Source organism: Hippocampus bargibanti, linkage group LG06 (genome assembly GCF_051943395.1).
Source record: "Hippocampus bargibanti isolate YZ-2025 linkage group LG06, ASM5194339v1, whole genome shotgun sequence".
Classification (NCBI taxonomy): Eukaryota; Metazoa; Chordata; class Actinopteri; order Syngnathiformes; family Syngnathidae; genus Hippocampus; species Hippocampus bargibanti.
The window spans coordinates 8,818,578-8,840,078 of NC_142739.1; the positions used below are offsets into that span (position 1 = coordinate 8,818,578).

Consider the following 21,501-nt stretch of genomic DNA (forward strand, 5'->3'; position numbering starts at 1 on the left):
ATGATTTTGAAAATTACCATATATTCCATACTGTGTATTAAAGGATAACCGATGTCACTTTTTATTCAATTAATTATTGAATTAATTGATGCAAAACACCAATAAAAATGACTTCACGCCAAGACGTCTTGCATTGCTTGTGAATCCAAACAATGGCTTCAGATTCGGAGAATATGCTCTCTTGTTACACATCCAGTTATGAATATGATTCAAATACACTGTAGAGGAAAGCACTGAAGAGGAAAGCATACATGTTTGCAATCGATTAAAGAATTATATGTGCCGTTTTGAGGCAACATTCGGGGAACATCTCTCACCCCCCCCCCCCCAAATGGCGAGCTCATGGACAGCTCCGTTTCTTATATGGCTCTTGGATGCCCTCTTTTGGCGGCTTTTGTTAATGCAGTTCGGCGCAGGACAGATATATCGACAGTACGGTTATATCGACATTTTTCTACCTCCCAAGAATATCGTTATAATGAAACTTTACTGTATATATATTAACATTTTATTACTTTTTTAATGACATGACTGGAAACTGGGTAACATATGGCAATTTGACCTTTCGGAACGGATTTTAGAAAAAAAATGTGCATCTGATTTACTTTCATGGGCCATAGAACATGATATAGTGGCCCAACTCTTGCCCTCCTGTCTTTGTTTTGACACCTGAGAAGAAGAAGAAGAAGAAGACAGCAGATGACTTCCGATTTGCCTCTTGTAGCTTCCGATGTTCATGACGTAGCCTTTACCCCCCCCCCCCCCCCCCACCACCACACCACCACCACCAACCCATCCCCACCAAGGTCTCCTCTGATTGGCTACCGAGGCGGGACAGCGTGACGTGTGAACCTCTGCAAAGTGATTGGAGAAAAGAAAAGGCAAAAAAGGCTCATGTTGGCTCCACGCTGACCACAAAAATCTGTCAAGCACCAAAGGAAGTCACCTGCAAATCCTGGATGTCCTCCTTCTCTTCCTCCTTTTCCTCCTCCATCATGCGACTAAATTGGCCTTTCTAGAGCACATCAAGCGAAGGGATTTATTCTTGTCTGGTTGTAGAGTTTGTGCGGAGTTTTTCATTTTGTTTTGTTTTTATTTTCGTGAAGCGACATGGAGTACCATAGCTCCTCAAAGCCGCAGCTGTCCTCACGAGCTAACGCTTTCTCCATCGCCGCACTCATGTCCAGCGGCAAGACGAACAAGGACAAGGACGGCGCGGACAGCACCATCAAGCCACTCGGTACGTACAGTTGCCAGAACGGACCAAACAACACATAGTTCGACTCGTGGTTTGGTGGTGGTTTAATTTTACCTTCCAAGTCGGTGTCAAGCAAACAAAAAGTAAAAGAATAAGGAAAAGTGACATTCGTTTTCCTCGATGTTGGTAGTTGCACTCGTGACGTTTGGCATTACGTCACGTAAACTTTTTTTAAAAGTTCGTTTGATTGTGAGCGGAAGAAAGTCAAGAACTGGAAACATATAATGAATTTCTTAATCATTGTCATGAAAATCCATACGTGTAATATAGAAATGTAATAAAACTAAAAAGAAAGCCACGGGAAAACAAACAAATAATTTATCGAACAAATCTGTTCGGCATCGTATTTGGATTTGGATTTGGATTTGGATTTGGATTTGGATTTGGATTTGCCTTTAATAGTCGTATTCATTCCATTAAGAGGACGTAATCAGTTTTTAGTGGGCTCTTTGATTTTGACGTTTTACGCGTGTCGATGTATTTTTGACAGTGTATTTTATGCTATTTATTATATTCATTGATTAAATAAAAACGATAAATTACAGCATACTATGTGTTTAATGGCACTTTCGTTCATCCGGCTTTCTCGAGTCGTTCTGTTTTCCTGAAGACATATCTTCAGCTATTTTTTTTTATTTTTTTTTACTTGTGTTCATAAATGTAGGCCTTATCTGATGTTTATTTTGGTTACTTTTGTTTGATTTTCGGTAATATAACGAATGACCATTTATATTCATGTGTCGTGAGTGTTCTTGCTTTTGCGATAACTGCTTTCGGTTCACACACCCACACACATCAACGCTGTTTTTAATTTTAACGTTTCTTATATGATTTGGTTTTATTTTGGTTTTTATATTGAATTAATATGCTGAATTTTAGATCAGAAAAGCATTGTGTATACTTGTATAAAATTGTCAGTCGTTTTATTAGATGTCTTGAGTACGGCAACGGAAAATATGTTAGTCAATCATTTGCATTCGTTCACATGTCGTTTCATTCTGATTTTTTTTTTCAAAAAAAAGTTATTTTTGGGGGAGAAATGCTACTTCGTGAATAATGAACATTTATTTAGTGACAACAACAATATATGAAGCACATTATTTCTTCAATATTGAGTTATTATATGATTTCTGTATTTAAACTGTAATCATTTGAATAACCATTCATGGTATACTGTAATTTCTTTCCTATAAATCAGTGATTTTTGTGTTGAATAAAAAATAGATTGGAAAAATACATGCACCATTTCAAATGTTTCATGAAATTACAAAAATCCATCAATTTGTTCACAATCTGATCATGACGGAAAAAAATTATGACGCAATATAATATCCATCACCAATGCCAGACAGACCGTGCGTAAAATAATTTTGCTTTTATTTAATTTATGACAATTTTCTCCCTCAACGTAGAGGGAGGACAAGATTAACATCCCAAGAAATCAATTCGGATATGTTCCCTCAACAAATTCTTCTTTTATGGGTGTTTATTAATGAATTCAAATTCCACGTTTCCCTTCGCAGAGCAGTTCGTGGAGAAGTCGTCTTGCAGCCAGCCGCCCCTCTCAGACATCTCCTCTTCTTCATCATCAGCGTCGTCCACCTCCTCCTCGTCTTCGTCGTTGGACGTTTTTCGAAGAAAATGTCCCTTATTTCCCCACCTCTTTGGAACAGGCGCTAACAGCTAAATACCAACATCATATTTGAGTCAGTTTCATGACTTTTACAAGAAATTGAGACGTCCAAAGCTTCAAAATGTCAAATATTCTCTTTTCTATACCTATAAAGAAAAACACCCCAGAGGAAGGTTTAATTGGAGCATAATTGGAAAAGTCTGCAATTGTTTTCATGATATGGCCTGTTAGAATAGTTAAAATCGGACAAAAAGGAGATAAAATGATTAAATATTCTTTAGTTTCTGAAATTGAGGAAAAAAACACACCCTATGTAAATTGTAATTGCAACAAACGCTAAATGCAAACGTCTGTTGTTAGCTAGCTTGTCAATGTTTTAATCTTGCTAAAATTGATAAAATGCTGAAATATCTGTGCCTCCTTGATACTCTTAAAGCAGAAATATACATGATAATGTCTGTTTGCTATGAACCATTGTTTTGAGCAAATCAAAACACCCTGAGGAATTTTAAATGACAACATATCTGGACCAAGGCTAAATGCTAAAATCTCCTGTTTGTTGTTTTCAAATCTAGTGCTTGAAATAGTTTAAAGTTAACAATAAGCGCTAAAATAATAAAAACCCCTTCCTCTAAAGAAGTTGTATTTGCAGCGCATTTGGAACAGGCGCTAAAAGGCTAATTGCTAGTGTTTGGAGATCATCCTCCGGCATAATAATGAATTGTTACAACTTCAGGTTGCTTTTTTACTGCAGTCGTGTAATAAAACATAATTTCCCATGGCCATTCCCTGTAAAAGATTTTAAAAGTCCAATTTTAAGAGTCTTGCAGTTTGTGTGAGTGACTTGACTGTTTGGCTTGGAGCCGCGTTGCCCCTCCAAGGCCCCGCCGGCCCCTCAAAGTGTGAATAATATCCAGCAAGCAGCACAAGGGAAAGCTTTTAGCACATTATCCACCGCAGACGCCAACGCGCGCTAATCCACTTTGTCAGCGTGGGTCTCTTATTAAATATCTGCACTGGCGCATTTGCATTCTGGACTCGACTCAAGGCTTTGAGACCTTCACACATGGTTCTTAAACGAACACACAGAGTCACCCGGAGGACACACACCGTTTACATCACTTTAGAGGACACAATACACCGTTGGTGTCAAACTCAAGGCCCGGGGGCCAGAAATGGCCCGCCACATTTTATGTGGCCTTCAAAATCAGATAAAACATGATGCGCTCTGAAATGTCTCCCAATGGGGAAAAAATGCAAGAACGTGAAATTATTGAAAGTATTATATCGATATTTTTTCCGACTCCCGAGAATATCGATATAACGAGACTTTACTGTATATATATATATATATACAGTAAAGTCTCGTTATATATCGATATCGTTTATATTGATAATACTGCTTATTACGACACTATTTTCATTTCCCGTGCACATTTGGATTGGATTGGATTTGCCTTTATTAGTCTCACAGTGGAGAAATTTACATTTCACAGCAGCAAAGTGATGAAAGGAATGAAAGTAGAAAAACAAAATACATGAGCTGCTGGAAAGGCAGCCACTCTCGGGGCGCCGTCTTGAAGTCAAAAGAACAAAAAAACTAAATAACAAATAATATGACAGCATAGAGACAATATGACAAAACAAAGCAAAGCAAAATTTCTAGTCTTTTTATGTGTAATTAGTTCCGTTTAGTACGATTCGTGGTTTTTACGATAATCCGGTTACTACGGTGCTCTTTTTCATCTACCGCTGGCCATTTTGCTATGTTTATATCCATACACGCCATCAGTCGCGCCATCGGCCTCGCCATTGGTCGACTTGGTCACGTGACTTGGTCACGTGAGTTTGTTATGTGACCAGCTCCCGTGTAGCAGAGCCATTTCCATTTTCAGACGCTAGCTCGTGTGTAGCAGACGAGATTGAAGTGTTTGTGGTAAAAGGTAAAAATGGGAAGCAGAAGAAGATTGATGACTTTTTTAAATTGCATACATAATACAGTAAGATGTAAGTGTTGCAGTTTCCCTGTTGTGTTATGTACATGCCCACTGTACTGTATATGAATGCAATCGTTTTTTGCAACAATGTTTCTTGTTTTGTCTGCTGAAGCGTGATGATTTTGAAAATTACCATATATTCCATACTGTGTATTAAAGGATAACCGATGTCACTTTTTATTCAATTAATTATTGAATTAATTGATGCAAAACACCAATAAAAATGACTTCACGCCAAGACGTCTTGCATTGCTTGTGAATCCAAACAATGGCTTCAGATTCGGAGAATATGCTCTCTTGTTACACATCCAGTTATGAATATGATTCAAATACACTGTAGAGGAAAGCACTGAAGAGGAAAGCATACATGTTTGCAATCGATTAAAGAATTATATGTGCCGTTTTGAGGCAACATTCGGGGAACATCTCTCACCCCCCCCCCCCCCAAATGGCGAGCTCATGGACAGCTCCGTTTCTTATATGGCTCTTGGATGCCCTCTTTTGGCGGCTTTTGTTAATGCAGTTCGGCGCAGGACAGATATATCGACAGTACGGTTATATCGACATTTTTCTACCTCCCAAGAATATCGTTATAACGAGACTTTACTGTATTAACATTTTATTACTTTTTTAATGAAATGACTGGAAACTGGGTAACATATGGCAATTTGACCTTTCGGAACGGATTTTAGAAAAAAAATGCACATCTGATTTACTTTCATGGGCCATAGAACATGATATAGTGGCCCAACTCTTGCCCTCCTGTCTTTGTTTTGACACCTGTGAAGAAGAAGAAGAAGAAGAAGAAGACAGCAGATGACTTCCGATTTGCCTCTTGCAGCTTCCGATGTTCATGACGTAGCCTTTACCCCCCCCCCCCCCCCCCCCCACCACCACCACCACCACCACCACCAACCCATCCCCACCAAGGTCTCCTCTGATTGGCTACCGAGGCGGGACAGCGTGACGTGTGAACCTCTGCAAAGTGATTGGAGAAAAGAAAAGGCAAAAAAGGCTCATGTTGGCTCCACGCTGACCACAAAAATCTGTCAAGCACCAAAGGAAGTCACCTGCAAATCCTGGATGTCCTCCTTCTCTTCCTCCTTTTCCTCCTCCATCATGCGACTAAATTGGCCTTTCTAGAGCACATCAAGCGAAGGGATTTATTCTTGTCTGGTTGTAGAGTTTGTGCGGAGTTTTTCATTTTGTTTTGTTTTTATTTTCGTGAAGCGACATGGAGTACCATAGCTCCTCAAAGCCGCAGCTGTCCTCACGAGCTAACGCTTTCTCCATCGCCGCGCTCATGTCCAGCGGCAAGACGAACAAGGACAAGGACGGCGCGGACAGCACCATCAAGCCACTCGGTACGTACAGTTGCCAGAACGGACCAAACAACACATAGTTCGACTCGTGGTTTGGTGGTGGTTTAATTTTACCTTCCAAGTCGGTGTCAAGCAAACAAAAAGTAAAAGAATAAGGAAAAGTGACATTCGTTTTCCTCGATGTTGGTAGTTGCACTCGTGACGTTTGGCATTACGTCACGTAAACTTTTTTTAAAAGTTCGTTTGATTGTGAGCGGAAGAAAGTCAAGAACTGGAAACATATAATGAATTTCTTAATCATTGTCATGAAAATCCATACGTGTAATATATAAATGTAATAAAACTAAAAAGAAAGCCACGGGAAAACAAACAAATAATTTATCGAACAAATCTGTTCGGCATCGTATTTGGATTTGGATTTGGATTTGGATTTGGATTTGCCTTTAATAGTCGTATTCATTCCATTAAGAGGACGTAATCAGTTTTTCGTGGGCTCTTTGATTTTGACGTTTTACGCGTGTCGATGTATTTTTGACAGTGTATTTTATGCTATTTATTATATTCATTGATTAAATAAAAACGATACATTACAGCATACTATGTGTTTAATGGCACTTTCGTTCATCCGGCTTTCTCGAGTCGTTCTGTTTTCCTGAAGACATATCTTCAGCTATTTTTTTTTTTTTTTTTTTACTTGTGTTCATAAATGTAGGCCTTATCTGATGTTTATTTTGGTTACTTTTGTTTGATTTTCGGTAATATAACGAATGACCATTTATATTCATGTGTCGTGAGTGTTCTTGCTTATGCGATAACTGCTTTCGGTTCACACACCCACACACATCAACGCTGTTTTTAATTTTAACGTTTCTTATATGATTTGGTTTTATTTTGGTTTTTATATTGAATTAATATGCTGAATTTTAGATCAGAAAAGCATTGTGTATACTTGTATAAAATTGTCAGTCGTTTTATTAGATGTCTTGAGTACGGCAACGGAAAATATGTTAGTCAATCATTTGCATTCGTTCACATGTCGTTTCATTCTGAATTTTTTTTTTTTAAGTTATTTTTGGGGGAGAAATGCTACTTCGTGAATAATGAACATTTATTTAGTGACAACAACAATATATGAAGCACATTATTTCTTCAATATTGAGTTATTATATGATTTCTGTATTTAAACTGTAATCATTTGAATAACCATTCATGGTATACTGTAATTTCTTTCCTATAAATCAGTGATTTTTGTGTTGAAAAAAAAAAATAGATTGGAAAAATACATGCACCATTTCAAATGTTTCATGAAATTACAAAAATCCATCAATTTGTTCACAATCTGATCATGACGGAAAAAAATTATGACGCAATATAATATCCATCACCAATGCCAGACAGACCGTGCGTAAAATAATTTTGCTTTTATTTAATTTATGACAATTTTCTCCCTCAACGTAGAGGGAGGACAAGATTAACATCCCAAGAAATCAATTCGGATATGTTCCCTCAACAAATTCTTCTTTTATGGGTGTTTATTAATGAATTCAAATTCCACGTTTCCCTTCGCAGAGCAGTTCGTGGAGAAGTCGTCTTGCAGCCAGCCGCCCCTCTCAGACATCTCCTCTTCTTCATCATCAGCGTCGTCCACCTCCTCCTCGTCTTCGTCGTTGGACGTCCTGCAGCCGCTTGCCGGAGAGCTGATCGGGAACGCGCCGCTGTCAACCGCGGGGGCGTGCACGGAGCCCCTCATCCCCACTAGCCCGCCGCCGCCGTCCAGCGAGGAGATGGCGAACATCTCGTGCAGCCTCGAGACCAAAGAACTCTGGGACAAGTTCCACGAGCTCGGCACCGAGATGATCATCACCAAGTCGGGAAGGTGAACAAATAATAATCATACATTTTATTTGTAAGCCGATCTTTTTAATTCGTGTATGCCTTTACCGAATAATCGTACAACTTCAGCTGGTTTGTAGGGTTAAATATTGATCATCGTTCGTATTTTTATAATATAGTGGTCACGCACTGTCGTTTTGATTTTAGTTCATGATTGGCAATAAAAAAAACATTGTGGACATTTTAATTTTAATTGATCGTTTTCCAGATCATGAAGGAATTACTTTACAAAGTAAAGTTTATTATATTGTAAGATTACTACTGCTATTACTACTACTACTACTATTATTATTACTAACAATACTACTACTACTACTACTACTACTACTACTACTACTACTACTACTACTACTACTACTACTACTACTACAACTACTACTACTACTACTACTACTAATAATAATAATAATAATACAATGTTTCCTGAATAATAATAAATAATCATAATTCAAAGAATAACTGAAACAATTTTTGAGTGTAGATACCTTGTTGAATTATTTTAATAACACTCCAAACTAGGCGTATTGAATGACCTTTAATGACATTTGATAGATTTGTAATTGCAAAAAGCAGTAACGTACACTGACATTTTCATCAAGTAAAATACAATGTTAATACTTGATAGAAGTTTTTTTTCTCCAGAGCATAGATTTTTAGTAGTTTTAACCTTTATTTTCACAATATTTGTGTACGTCACATGAGGCTTGAGTCCTGCGAACTGCCCCTTCACCTTCTTTTTAAAATAAACCAGGCGACTTTTTTTTTGCATTCTATTTTTTTAATGCCCACAGGATGTATAATTTCATCGCAATAATGACAAAAGTGGCAAACACGGAATATTTTGCATTTTAAGTTGTTTAAATATTACGCACTTCATCCTTTTTTCCTCTTCAGTGTTTGAACTTGAGAGCAACGAAAGAGGAGTCAAAAGAAAATATCAGATCATTTCCAAAACACGGACGATAAAATATATTTTATATATATACTTTATACTGAAACGTGTTGCTGTGTTTGTGTGTTTGAGGCGGATGTTCCCGACCATCCGTGTGTCATTTTCGGGTGTTGAGCAAGACTGCAAGTACATCGTATTGATGGACATCGTCCCGGTGGACAACAAGCGCTACAGATACGCTTACCACAGATCCTCGTGGCTGGTGGCCGGCAAGGCAGATCCCCCTCTACCTGCCCGGTAAGCCTTTGAAAGGCACTTAAAATGTAATGTATTATTATTATTATTATTATTATTATTATTATTATTATTATTATTATTATTATTATTATTATTATCATCATCAACGACAATAAATATAACCCTCGACATTTTTTTCTCTCCCTATTTTGAATTTTAGCAAATAACGGCCTGAAAAATCAATACTGTATACCGTAGTTAGTTAGATCCAACCAAACAATTTGATCGGACAGCAACTTCACTGAGCCTTTTAACTCACTCTACATATCACTCCGCTTCACCTGCGTCGTAGACTGGTCATGTGATTAGCTAGTCTGCTAACACCACTTTGTGTCGATTCAAAATTTGCCGTGACAAAGTGACGTGAGCAAAATATAAAATGTACAAACGGGTGCGGACATGATATGCTAACGCAATATGCTAACGCGCTGAGCTCTTGAAGTCAAATGCCGTCAATTAGCTTTGTACTTCCGGACTACGTTTAAGGACTTTTTTTTTCCATGGTGGAGCGCTGACCAAATGACGTCATGGCGCGATGTGACGTGCTGTCCAATCGTCCCCCAACGTTCTCAAAGTTTCATTGAATTCATTTCAATTATGATGTCGGCTAAACACATGATCATTTTCGTTTATTACTCTTAAATAAGAATACAATATATTTTTTTCTATCGGGTTTGTAGTGTTTTGTCGGCTGTATGTTGAATTAAAAAAACATTCACTCGTAATACAAGCATTTTGTTAAGGACCAGTGGCTTCCTATCATGCATCTAACAAACTGAACTTTTCACAAATTCCATGACTCTTTGTTTCAAATTTATTGTTGTCGATGTATTCGCTATATAGCAACGATGCAGCGGTAATGATAATACATTGACGTACAATTATATGTCAACGTCATTGTGAACAGAATGATTTTGACACCTCTCTAATGTAGTTGCATCGCGATTATTCATTTTATTTATTTATAGTAGGTTAACAATGAAGAAAACATAAAATGCATATCAACGGAACGTGGATTGACTGTGAATGCCAATTTCAGACACGGTTTTATCCACAGTTCATAGAATTATACGAATAACCAATCTTTAGTTTTATATATCATTTAAAATATATATCATTCAAATGTGGTATTTTTAATTTATTTTTCCATTGAAAAACGATTAAAAAGAACAAAACGCAATATACAACTTGAATGATTTTCTTGGTCAAATTCTATTGGCTATTTTGAAACTCGAGGTTTGAGCGCTGTTGACCAATCAAAGGCGAGTATGTGACGCCTTTTTTTTTTTTTTTTTTTTTTTTTTTTATGTTGCGTTCATAGGTTATACGTTCATCCCGACTCTCCGTTCAGCGGTGAGCAACTGACGAAGCAAATGGTTTCTTTCGAGAAGGTCAAACTCACCAACAACGAGCTCGACCAGCACGGACACGTAAGTTTGTATTTTGGTTTGTGTGGATGTGTGTTTGATACTTTGTCTTGTTTTCTTTTAGGTTACTGCCTTATTGCTAGGCACCGAAACTTAGCCGATGAATAAAATAATCATTAAAAACGACATTCATAGTTTGGAGACTGAAAAAAATATCACGAGTCAAGCATTGATTTAAACTAAGGGTGTCATGTTTCGTGTAATAGATCAAGTACATTGAACAAAAAAAGAATAAAAACCAGGAGCGAGTGCATTAGGATAGCCTATTGAGAGGAATATAAAATTTATTACTCTTTATTTTCTCATTGTACACTTCAAAGTAAAACTGAGTTTCAATGGTACGGATTTACTTGATAATTTTGATCACAAATATCACATTTAAATCTAAAATGAAAGTAGCTAACACAAATAATTATTTCACAAATTTAAATAAAATTAAATATTTTTTAAAATAAATTATATACACAAGTTTCAGGTGGATTTGTTTTATTTGCAATATTAATCCAACTCATACACGACCACCAAAAGTCTCTGATATGCAAGTGAAACACAAATGACACCTGACCATAAAAGTGACTGAATCACGGCAGGAAATAGTCAATAGTCTGTTATTTAAATTGAAGTCATAACTAACAATAACATTAATCCTGACATGCTGATGCACTGTCACTCAAGAAGAAAATACGATTTACCTTTGTGAGTTTTCGATTATTGAACGCAGCTTTTCAGGGTGTTGTACTGCCCTCTACAGGTCAACCTTTGAACTACACTTTTAAAGGTACTTACAGTGATCCTTCGCTATTTCGCTGTTTCCTTATCGCGGTTTCAGTGCATCACAGATTTTTTTTTCAGGGAAAAAACTTTGAGAATAAAAAATATGCAGAATGACTCAGAGGTTTTGTACATGGATGTAGCTTGTTTGTTTCCCAGCGCTGACGTCACCCAATGACAGTACAATATCTCATGGTTTACACTCAGCCATGTGGATTGGCTGTGCATCTTGTCAGCCTTGCCCACCACCGTCCTCTGTCTTATCATGTGGATTATTACTATATCACTCAACTTCACAGCTTTTTGTCTATCACGATTGGTCCTAGTCCCCATTAATCGCAAAAAACAAGTGAATACTTTATTGTAATTTCCGCACTTTAAAAATGATCAAAATGCCCACAGTTATCAAGTTCATGTATGCTTGCAGATCATCCTGAACTCCATGCACAAGTACCAGCCCCGGGTTCACATTATCAAGAAGAAGGAGCACACGGCTTCGCTCCTCAACTTCAAGTCGGAGGAGTTCCGGACCTTCGTCTTCGTGGAAACCGTCTTCACCGCAGTCACCGCGTATCAGAACCAGTTGGTGAGTCGCCATCGCCGTTCGACCCTGAAATTGAGCAGCCTCACATCTCCCACAGTGTCGTGTCAAAAGCAATCAAGAATTCACAATTTTCTTTTGGTTTATATGGGAAACTCAAAATGAAGTGGGTTACTAAATTGTGTTTAAGATTTCTTCCAGTCAGAGCAAAATGTCTACCGTCTCATTCTCAATTCCTCTATTAGATCAGAATGAGTTGCGGGCACACACGCATTAGCTTAAACTATGTCTGTATAATCTACCAAGGCGTGTCAGCATGCAAAGTACCAGTAGTATACATGTATTTGTGTTACAGATCACCAAGCTGAAGATCGACAGTAACCCCTTCGCCAAAGGATTTCGCGATTCATCGCGGCTGACGGACATGGAGAGGTACAGGGAATTCTGGGAATGCCATTTTGTGTGTGCAAGTCGGCGTCAGGGTGCATTTTGAATAACAATTTTTTTTATCACACCTTGGAGCACAGGAAATGGTGCGCACAGAGGTATCAAATTAGCATCCGGTTGTTATTGTTTAAAAAAATATCCACGAGGGTGCAGAAAGCCTCCTAGAACATCTGAACTGTATATGGAGTTAATGAGAGGCCTGTAAATGGTGACAGCTGCGCGGACCCAATTTAAACATGATTTCGTATGATGCGTTCATTCAGAATGCGGTCACATTCCCCGTTATGGGGGGCGGGGGGTGCAAAGACATTGTCTGAGTTGTTTATGTTGATTCTTTTTTTCTAATGTGTAGTACAGGTTGCAAGCCACATTAAAGATGGGCAAAGAGTTGAAATGATGCCTTGTGGTCATTTTTTTAACTCACTCACTGCCTGATGTGGAAAAAATTGTCCAATCCAATGCCAGGGTTTTTGTCATTGTCACTTGAATTCCAGGACCCACAGAATATTGAGTTGAAGAATCAAAACCCGAACAAATTCAGTAATGGCGCTCTACGTCATATTTTCAATTCCCGAATAAATTCGGGAATGGCAGTGAATGAGTTAATATCATAACCTAGCATTTCAGTGGGTGCAGACTTTTAAGAACCACTACTTTATCCTCACACTTGTATGTGGTGTCAGAGTGTATTTGAAGGCTGTGAATTGCAGCTGATCAATTGATCGTTGGGGCGCACCAGAGGTAAAATGTGGTTAGCCGAGAGTCGCCATGCGGCTGCACTCAAACGTACTTTAATCCAATTGGACGACTCTGAGTGATTAAAGCCAGCAGGCCCCGCCCCCTCCCCCCTTTCTCTGTCTCGCATTGCATGACGGGATTTTGCTATCAGCTCGTCTTGACAGAAACATACCCATTTGTACTGGTCTGCTGACACATATTGCACTTTACTAACCTGATTGGAGGAAAGGGGAGGGGGTAATGTGGACATACAGATGACATCATGCACGCATCATGCAGACCAATACATATGCTGAAAACACACACACACTCACAGACACATACACACTGTGGCAGTGGAGCTGACAAGTGCGGCTTGACAAGACTCAAATGAGCTAATGCACTTGGGGGGTGGTGAGGGTATACAGTATAGACATACACTAATGAAAAAAATGTTTCAAAAAATAAAAAATAAAATAACAATTCCAAATTTGATTATGGCACACATAAGGTTACATCGAAGTTAAAAAAGTCAATAAAAAATAAAATGTTAGAAAAAACAACTTGAAAATACATTGTAGACTAAAATAAATGGTCATATATTTGTTTGTGTGTGTGTGTGTGTGTGTGTGCGTGCGTGTGCGTGTGTGTGTGCGTGTGCGTGTGCGTGTGCGTGTGCGTGTGCGTGTGCGTGTGTGTGTGTGTGTGTGTGTGTGTGTGTGTGTGTGTGTGTGTGTGTGCGTGCGTGCGTGCGTGTGTGTGTGTGTGTGTGTGTGTGTGTGTGTGTGTGTGTGTGTGTGTGTGTGTGTGGGTGTGCGTGTGTTTATGGGTGTGACTGTGAGAGTTGTAAAACAACGAGATTTATTTCGGGCTATTGCTCTTGAACTTCTGCTGCAGGGAAAGTGTGGAGAATCTGATCCACAAGCACTCGTACGCCCGCTCACCCATCAGAACGTACGCCGGAGATGACGACCACATGCCTGATGATGGGCACCCGCCGCATGCCAGAGGTGTATTTATGTATTTGTCTGTCTGTTTATTTATTTCGTTGTTTGTTTGTTCGTTTATTGAAATAGTGATATGTATTTATTTTTTATTTTTATTTGTGTTTTGTTGTATTTTCTGTTATTTTATTGAATCTTATGTTGTTTTATTGTGTTTTGTTATTGTATTTTAGTTTTATTTATGTATTCATTTTTAATTTTCATTTATTTATTTTTATTTTTATTTTCATTTTTCATTCATTTTTGTTTTATTTATTTATTTATATTTTTATTTATGTATTTATATTTGTATTTATTTATTTAGTCATTTGTATTTTTATTTTTATTTGTTTGAGGGAGAAATGGGATTTTATTTTATTATTATTATTTTACTTGTATTTATTTATTAATTTTTTGTGTATTTATTTATATTTTTATTTTATTGTATTTATTTATTCCTTTTTATTTATTTATTTTTGTTTTACTTTGTTTGTATTGAGGCAGGTGTAGGGTTTTTTTATTTTATTATTACTTTATTTTGATAGAATTTGTATTTATTCTTTTTTTGCTTTTTATGTATGTATTCTTTTTTTTAATTTTATTTGTATTGTTTTCGGGGAGGGGCAAGGGTTATTTCCCACATTTCCGGTGACGCAGCATGTTACTCATTATCCAAGCTTCTTGTGACAGACTTCAAGGACAACCGACGTCTCTGGACAAGTTGTGTCCAAAATTTGTAAAATGGCTTCAAATGACTTCTACTGAGCGTATTTTAATAAGATTCCACCGCATATCGCTATATTTTACGTTTGAAGACTCGCGCTGAATATTCAGGAAGTCTCGTTTTTGAGTTGGTGACGAGTCCGTTCGTGACGTCACTAAAGGACCGCCCTTTACCGTAAAAAAGACACATTGTAGCGGTCCTTCCATCACGTCAATGTATTTTGCTGTACCTGTTTGGTCTGGGGACCTCGTGTTGCACCCAAAAGCCGCCAGGAGGCCAGAAGAGGGCGTCCAAGCTCCATATAAGGAATTTATCAGCCTGTGTAAACGGAGGTGGCCACAGGAGGTCGCCATTTGATTTTGATGTGTCTGAACTAGTCCAGACACATTCTCTTTCCTACGCGGTTTAAATTCCTGTTACTGTTATTGAAAGTGGATTCATGCTAACAGTTAGCATGTCAACAAAATTGAAGTGCAACTAGCTAATCCGAGTCGCCAAATTATGATTCAATTTATAATTTTCAACACACCCCATTCCTCTTGTCGCCAAACTGAAATCTATCGTTTTGTTACGTGCAGGCTCAGCGTTCACGGCCTCTGACAACCTGTCGCTGAGCTCGTGGGTGAGCGGCGGCGCATCTGTGGGCTTCTCCGGCTTTCAGCCCCCTCCGTCGTTATCCGCCATGGGGCCGGGAGGAGCCACCTCCCTGCCCCACCCCATCCAAGGCTCGCTGCCCCCATACGGCCGTCTGGGTGTGCCGCTGACCCCTGGCGCCCTGCAGGCCGGCGGCCCGTCTTTCCCGTCATTCCACATGCCACGCTACCACCACTACTTCCAGCAAGGGCCCTATGCCGCCATCCAGGGCCTGCGCCACTCCTCTGCCGTCATGACGCCCTTCGTATGACTCCTTCCCAAATCTTGGACCACCTCAATCTCATCTGGTGTATATAGATCACCCACCCCGGAAACGATGACAAAAGGATGAACAAAGTCCACGAAAGGAAAATCGTGGCGCTAAAGGACCAGAATGGAGTCGCCCTTGTTGTTAAAAAAATAACAATACAAAAATAAAGCGATGCCATGGCAACCGTTAAACCCCCAAAAAGGGTTCAGATGGTCACAGACAAGATGCAACATTGGACAAATGACCACAATGACAAGAAAATAAGAATAATTATACTACCAGAAGGTTCTCTATTTAAAAAGTCATAAATTTACTTTGATCTCTTAACAGCATGTCAACAACCCACCATCCTGCAAATTGTGAGTGTTTTTCTCATATTATAACATTATACGTTATATTTAGAAAATAATATATTTTTAGTTTGAATAATTTTGGCAGGATCCCTTTAATTATGTATTTTGTTGTTTTTTTCCATTTTTTTCCAAAACCTTTTCATCCCCAAATTAAGACTTTTGGTGTAGAAAAGTCAAAATTTTCCACGCTTAAAATTAAAACTTTTTTACCAAAAATAAGATTGCACCTCATGAAATAGAAAGCATATATATAAATTGGAATTCTTTCCCCCAAAGTAATGCACTTTTTCCCCTCTGAATTCATTCTTTAAAATAAATAAATAATAAATATAAGAGAAGAATAAATAAATAAATAAATAAATAAATAAATAAATAAATAAATAAATAAATAAATAAATAAATAAATACATAAATTGATAAATAGATAAATAAAGAAATACCCATTTTCTTAAAAAAAAATCCCACCGCTTTTTTCATAAGATTGACTTTTTCCAAATAAACAATTTCTTCCATTTTCACACACTAAAATCTAACAAGAGGATACTTTTTTTTCATAAAATGTCAACGGTTTATCTTCTAACGTCACGTCTCTCAACTGAATTCTCTCACGACTAAGACTTTATTCTTGTAAGATATTTATCCTTGTTTTTCAATGTGGTCCTTTGTCAATGAGAAACTGCATCTTGAAGATTTCATACATGTCTCCTTGGAACTGAATGATAAAAAAGGAAAAAAAAAATATTATCGTTGGGGCTCGGGAGGCAACCAGGAAACATTTCACAGAAACGAGATGATAACAAGTTTTCAAAAGGATGTACAGACAAATGTCAATTTAGGAATGGATGGAAGCGCTCAACTGGCTCACTCGAGAGACAAATAAACGCTAGTACGCATGATGGACCAAACCATAGAAAGGAAAAAAAATGAAAACAATTGTTTCACTGAGTTATCACGTTAAAATCAACAACGTAAACCTCTGGTCTTGTTATCACAATCAAATTGGCTACACTTTTTTGTTGCATTGAAATCAGCAAAATGTTTCGGTCTTCCTGAAAAATGTCATTATTCATGATGTGATTTTGAGGACAGTCGATATTAATAGTCTACATACCCCATTTTTTGGATGATATCTTTAAAAAAAGAACACAAACAATCATTTCACGTTTTTTTATCTCAATTGTAACAGTAATCTGTTTTGTGACGGTAAAGCGAAACAATGAGATCATGTGGTTGCATAAGTGTGCACACCCCCTTATAACTGGCAAGTGACGATCGTCAGACGGAACCAGTTACATTAAAACTTGAGCTGGGGTGAGTTGATTTTTAGCATCCACCGTAGATATCAATAATTAATCTCATTGCCGTCCAAATGTTGTCTTATCCTGGAAATATCACCACTTCAGCGACACAGCTTGACAAGATCGCTTCATTTTTTGTTGACTTTTTTCACACAAAAGAGATAATCTTTTTTTCTTTCTCAAAATTTCTGAAATCAAAATTTCAATGATGTCTTCCTTCACTTGACATACATACAATAATATTTAATGACAAGTATGAATGTGTTGTAAGAAGATTTAAAAAAATAATCAAAAAATGTTTTCCATGTCCAGGCCGGCTGCATATTTATTTGGTTTCCATGAATGTAAAATGTACAAAATGACACACTTGTTTACCTGTTGTCATGTAAGCACCAACCAATCTTGACTTTGTTTTTTTAAGTGCAATATATTTATTTTGTTGTCTGAAAATGTCTAATGTATCACCTTGGAAAAAAATATACAGTATATCACCACCCAAATGCTGATTTGTTATTTCCTTTCCATTTGCACACTTCATGTGATAAACACATTTATTACCGGTATTCATTATAACGGTAAAAAAATTGATTATTAAAGTTATGGAGTTCATCCATCCGTCAATTTTCCGTGCCGCTTATTCCTCATTAGGGTCGCGGGGGGTGCTGGAGCCTATCTCAACTGCAGTGACATGCGGTGAGGTTCACAGCTGGTGAGGCACTGACGTCATCACAGTCAGATTTACAAACTGAATGTGAACTCCACAGAGTAGCTTATTCACCATTTGATTGGCAACAGTTAACGTCTTTTGTTTAAAATTTCATGTCAGCATTCTTTATATACTGTACCTTTACTTATAATAATAATAATAATAATAATAATAATAATAATAATAATAATCCATTTCATTTCAAAGCGCCTTTCAAAACTCTCAAGGTCACTTCACAGTCACAGGATACGTTTTTTTGTGGGTGAGCAGTGGGAGCCACACACGCCAGCGTCCACTCAACCCGGAATTAACTTAAATAGATAGAAAGCTAGGTAATATGTATATAGCCAGCCAGCTTGATAGCTAGCCAGATAGATAGCTAATATATAACCAGCTAGACAGCAAGCTAGATAGCAAATAGCTAGCTAGCTATTGTATTTTATTTATTATCGTACCTATGCTTGCTATAAATGAAGTCCAAGTCTCTCTGTCTCAATGGAGACAGAGACACTTGGGACTCGAAGTGGATGCAGATGACATGGAGGAGCTTGTTGCTGACCATAACGAGGTCCTCAACACAGAGATTTGACTTGCCTTCAAGAGGACAAGCAGAAGCAAGCCATTCAGGAGTTGTCATCTGAGGGCGAGGATGAGGACATGGCTGCAGCATCAAGTGAGAGCATCAAGGCAATGTTAGCTAAGTGGAATGATGTGCAGGCTTTTATTGAACAGTTCCATCCAGAAAAGACTGTGGCTATGAGAATCATCAACATGATGAATGATAATGTGATGCCTCAGTTTCGTAAGACCATACAAGTCAGAAAGCAACAGGTGTCAGTTAAGACCCATCAATGACCATCACACATGTAAATAAAATGACGTTATTATACAGTGCAGTGTATTTCTTTCATTACAATACAATAGCACATTTATTATACATAGAATAGGGTATATTGTGTGTAGTTGTAAAGCTTATTTAGTTGAAAATTATATTTTATGGAAACCTGGCAACACATTATTCTCATTTTAATGGTTTCCTATGGGAAATTAATTTTTGGGATACACACTTTTCGCCTTACACACTTTGTCAGAGAATCAATTAAGTTCGTAAGGCAAGGCCCCACTGTACTGTAGTCTCAATGTCATTGTCGTAGGAATACGAGATTTACAAGTCCACCTAATACTGTACTGTTATTACAACCCCCTCTAGTGGCGAAATGTTTTATAGCCATCGTTGCAGGTCATTTTAGTGCAGGTCCATCGGGTGAAAATAAGGAAATTAAAAGTAACCAAAAGGAAGGAAATAAATGGAAAATTACCCGACTCGGGCAGGAAAAAAATGTTTATCAAAAATTATGGAAATTATGGACAGGTGAAATAACATGAGCAGAAAATTGCAATTAAGAATAGCTAATTTCCCCATTGTAGGACTATTAAAGGCTTTCTGATTACGATTCACAAAAAAAACAGTATTAGGAAATAGAAACAAACACAAATAAATGAATAAATATTATTATTATTATAAACTATCTCTTGGCTAGCTAGCTTTTTATCCATTTGAGTTACTTCTGGGTTGAGAGAACGCTGGAGCGTGTCTGCCGCTGCTTCCCCCACATGGTGAGTCGCATTATTTGTTATTTTGGCTTTTGTTTTGTTTTTGACTTCAAGATGGTGCAGCTCCTGTATATTGTTTTTAAAATGTATCCACTGTGAGACAAATAAAGGCTCATCTAATGTAATCACATCTAATACATACAAACGTGCATACATAAATAGCTTGAGGCTCTCCTTTGATTGGATTAGAGGACAGCGGGACAGAAGGGTGACGACCACCACTGCATTACGCAGCGTCAGACTAACTGACGCATTTCTCAATGAGTGTTTATTTATTTATTTATTTATTTATTTATTTATTTATTTATTTATTTATTTATGTCCGCCCACATGTACTTGTGATCTCATGGACCGTCAATATTTGCGGCATAATTACTGTTTGTATTCAACGTACGAATACACACAGAACGCATCGAATACCCGGATGTTGTTCTTTTTCACTCTGCGTCCTTGATATTGGCTGTTTTTCAACATGATAACATCACAGTATGGTCTTGTGGACGAGCCGAGGACGGCCCTCCGAAGAACTTTGTGAATGGAAGAATGTTTACTCGTAAACTTCTTTGACGTACTGTCTTTAGCTAAATTAATAAAAAGGGAACGGGGCGAGGGGTAGAAACACAAGTCTTCTGCAATATCATCATGAAATGCATCTTTGGATCCCTGCTTTAAATAACAACATCTGAGCAATCGCATGTCCATGATTTATTTGTTTTCATGTATATCATTTAGTTTATAAAAACCTATTAGATACGTACTATCGTAGATTGTATCACCAAGTATAAAGGACAACCGATACCTCTGGACAAGTCGTGTCCATAATTTGTAAAATCACTTCAAATGACTTCTACTGAGCGTATTTTACTAAGAGTCCACGGCATATGGCTATATTTTACGTTTTCAGACTCGCGCTGAACATTCAGGAAGTCTTGTTTTCGAGTTGATGACGATGCCTGACGTGACATCACGTCTGGAACGCCACAACCGAGAAAGCGACACACAATGCATTTTGGGTACTTTGTTTGGTCTGAAAACTTGATGTTGATCCGTGTTGATGGCGAAATTAGAAAGAAAAGACATAACGCGATGGTGAATCGTGTGTTGCACCAAGACTACTATTTGATACTAGTTGACACAAATTCCCAGCAGACAAATCAGCCCATTTCCAATGGAGCTTGGGCGCCATCTTGTGCAATTTCTGGGACACTACATCAGCTCGTATTGAGGACTCCTTTAATCGATTGCAAACATTTATGCTTTCCTCTTCAGAACTATTTGAATCGTATTCATAACTGGAGCAAGGCAAGACGTCCTGGCGTGACATCACGAACAAGGGGACGGGACCTTCTGAAACTCGGCATCTCCAAGGTCATTTTGAAGTAGTTTTGGGACACTTTAACTCATTTGTATTGGTGTTTTCCAGTTGACTAAAAATATCAGCCTGCATGTTTTGGGTATTTTAGATGCTATAAAACGTTTTTCTGATGTCAGTTAGGAAACAAAAAAAAAAGTTGTGTCGGTTGTCCTTTAAATTATAGGAACAGAGAAGTTATGGGAAAATAAATATTCGGTTGTATGTATTTTTGTCCAGGACTTAGAAGGCAGGTTGTCCAATACATAGAGGCGCAGAAAGAAAAATATGTAAATACATACAATTTTGGGTGTTGCTTTTCTACTATATCCTTACTATAGCCTTTCTATATAAGTAGAGTAGCTTGTGCAAC

The 21,501-nt window shown here is 37.7% G+C and overlaps 1 protein-coding gene across 2 annotated transcripts; it reads left to right on the forward strand.

Moving 5' to 3' along the window:
• The first annotated feature begins 927 nt into the window (after positions 1-927).
• On the forward strand, positions 928-18,144 carry tbx20 (T-box transcription factor 20). 2 transcript variants are annotated; one of them, XM_088998435.1, is made up of 10 exons: positions 928-1,240; positions 2,782-2,875; positions 3,529-3,533; positions 7,849-8,086; positions 9,128-9,292; positions 10,614-10,722; positions 11,918-12,076; positions 12,387-12,463; positions 14,093-14,205; positions 15,481-18,144. In XM_088998435.1, exons 1-10 carry the CDS (start codon positions 1,111-1,113, stop codon positions 15,804-15,806), a joined length of 1,416 nt encoding a protein of 471 aa, XP_088854561.1. In that variant the 5' UTR covers positions 928-1,110; the 3' UTR covers positions 15,807-18,144. The 2 variants fall into 2 exon arrangements, with proteins under 2 accessions (XP_088854561.1, XP_088854559.1); XM_088998433.1 differs by lacking the exons at positions 928-1,240; positions 2,782-2,875; positions 3,529-3,533 and adding an exon at positions 5,986-6,252 and having other exon boundaries at positions 7,780-8,086.
• The last annotated feature ends 3,357 nt before the right edge of the window (positions 18,145-21,501 follow it).

Excerpts from the sequence above, each read along its gene's own strand:
- tbx20 (XM_088998435.1), top strand. The coding sequence starts at position 1,111 with ATGGAGTACCATAGCTCCTCAAAGCCGCAGCTGTCCTCACGAGCTAAC. Across the intron at positions 12,077-12,386 it reads CCGCGTATCAGAACCAGTTG|ATCACCAAGCTGAAGATCGA; the intron begins GTGAGTCGCCAT and ends TTTGTGTTACAG. Across the intron at positions 12,464-14,092 it reads CGGCTGACGGACATGGAGAG|GGAAAGTGTGGAGAATCTGA; the intron begins GTACAGGGAATT and ends CTTCTGCTGCAG.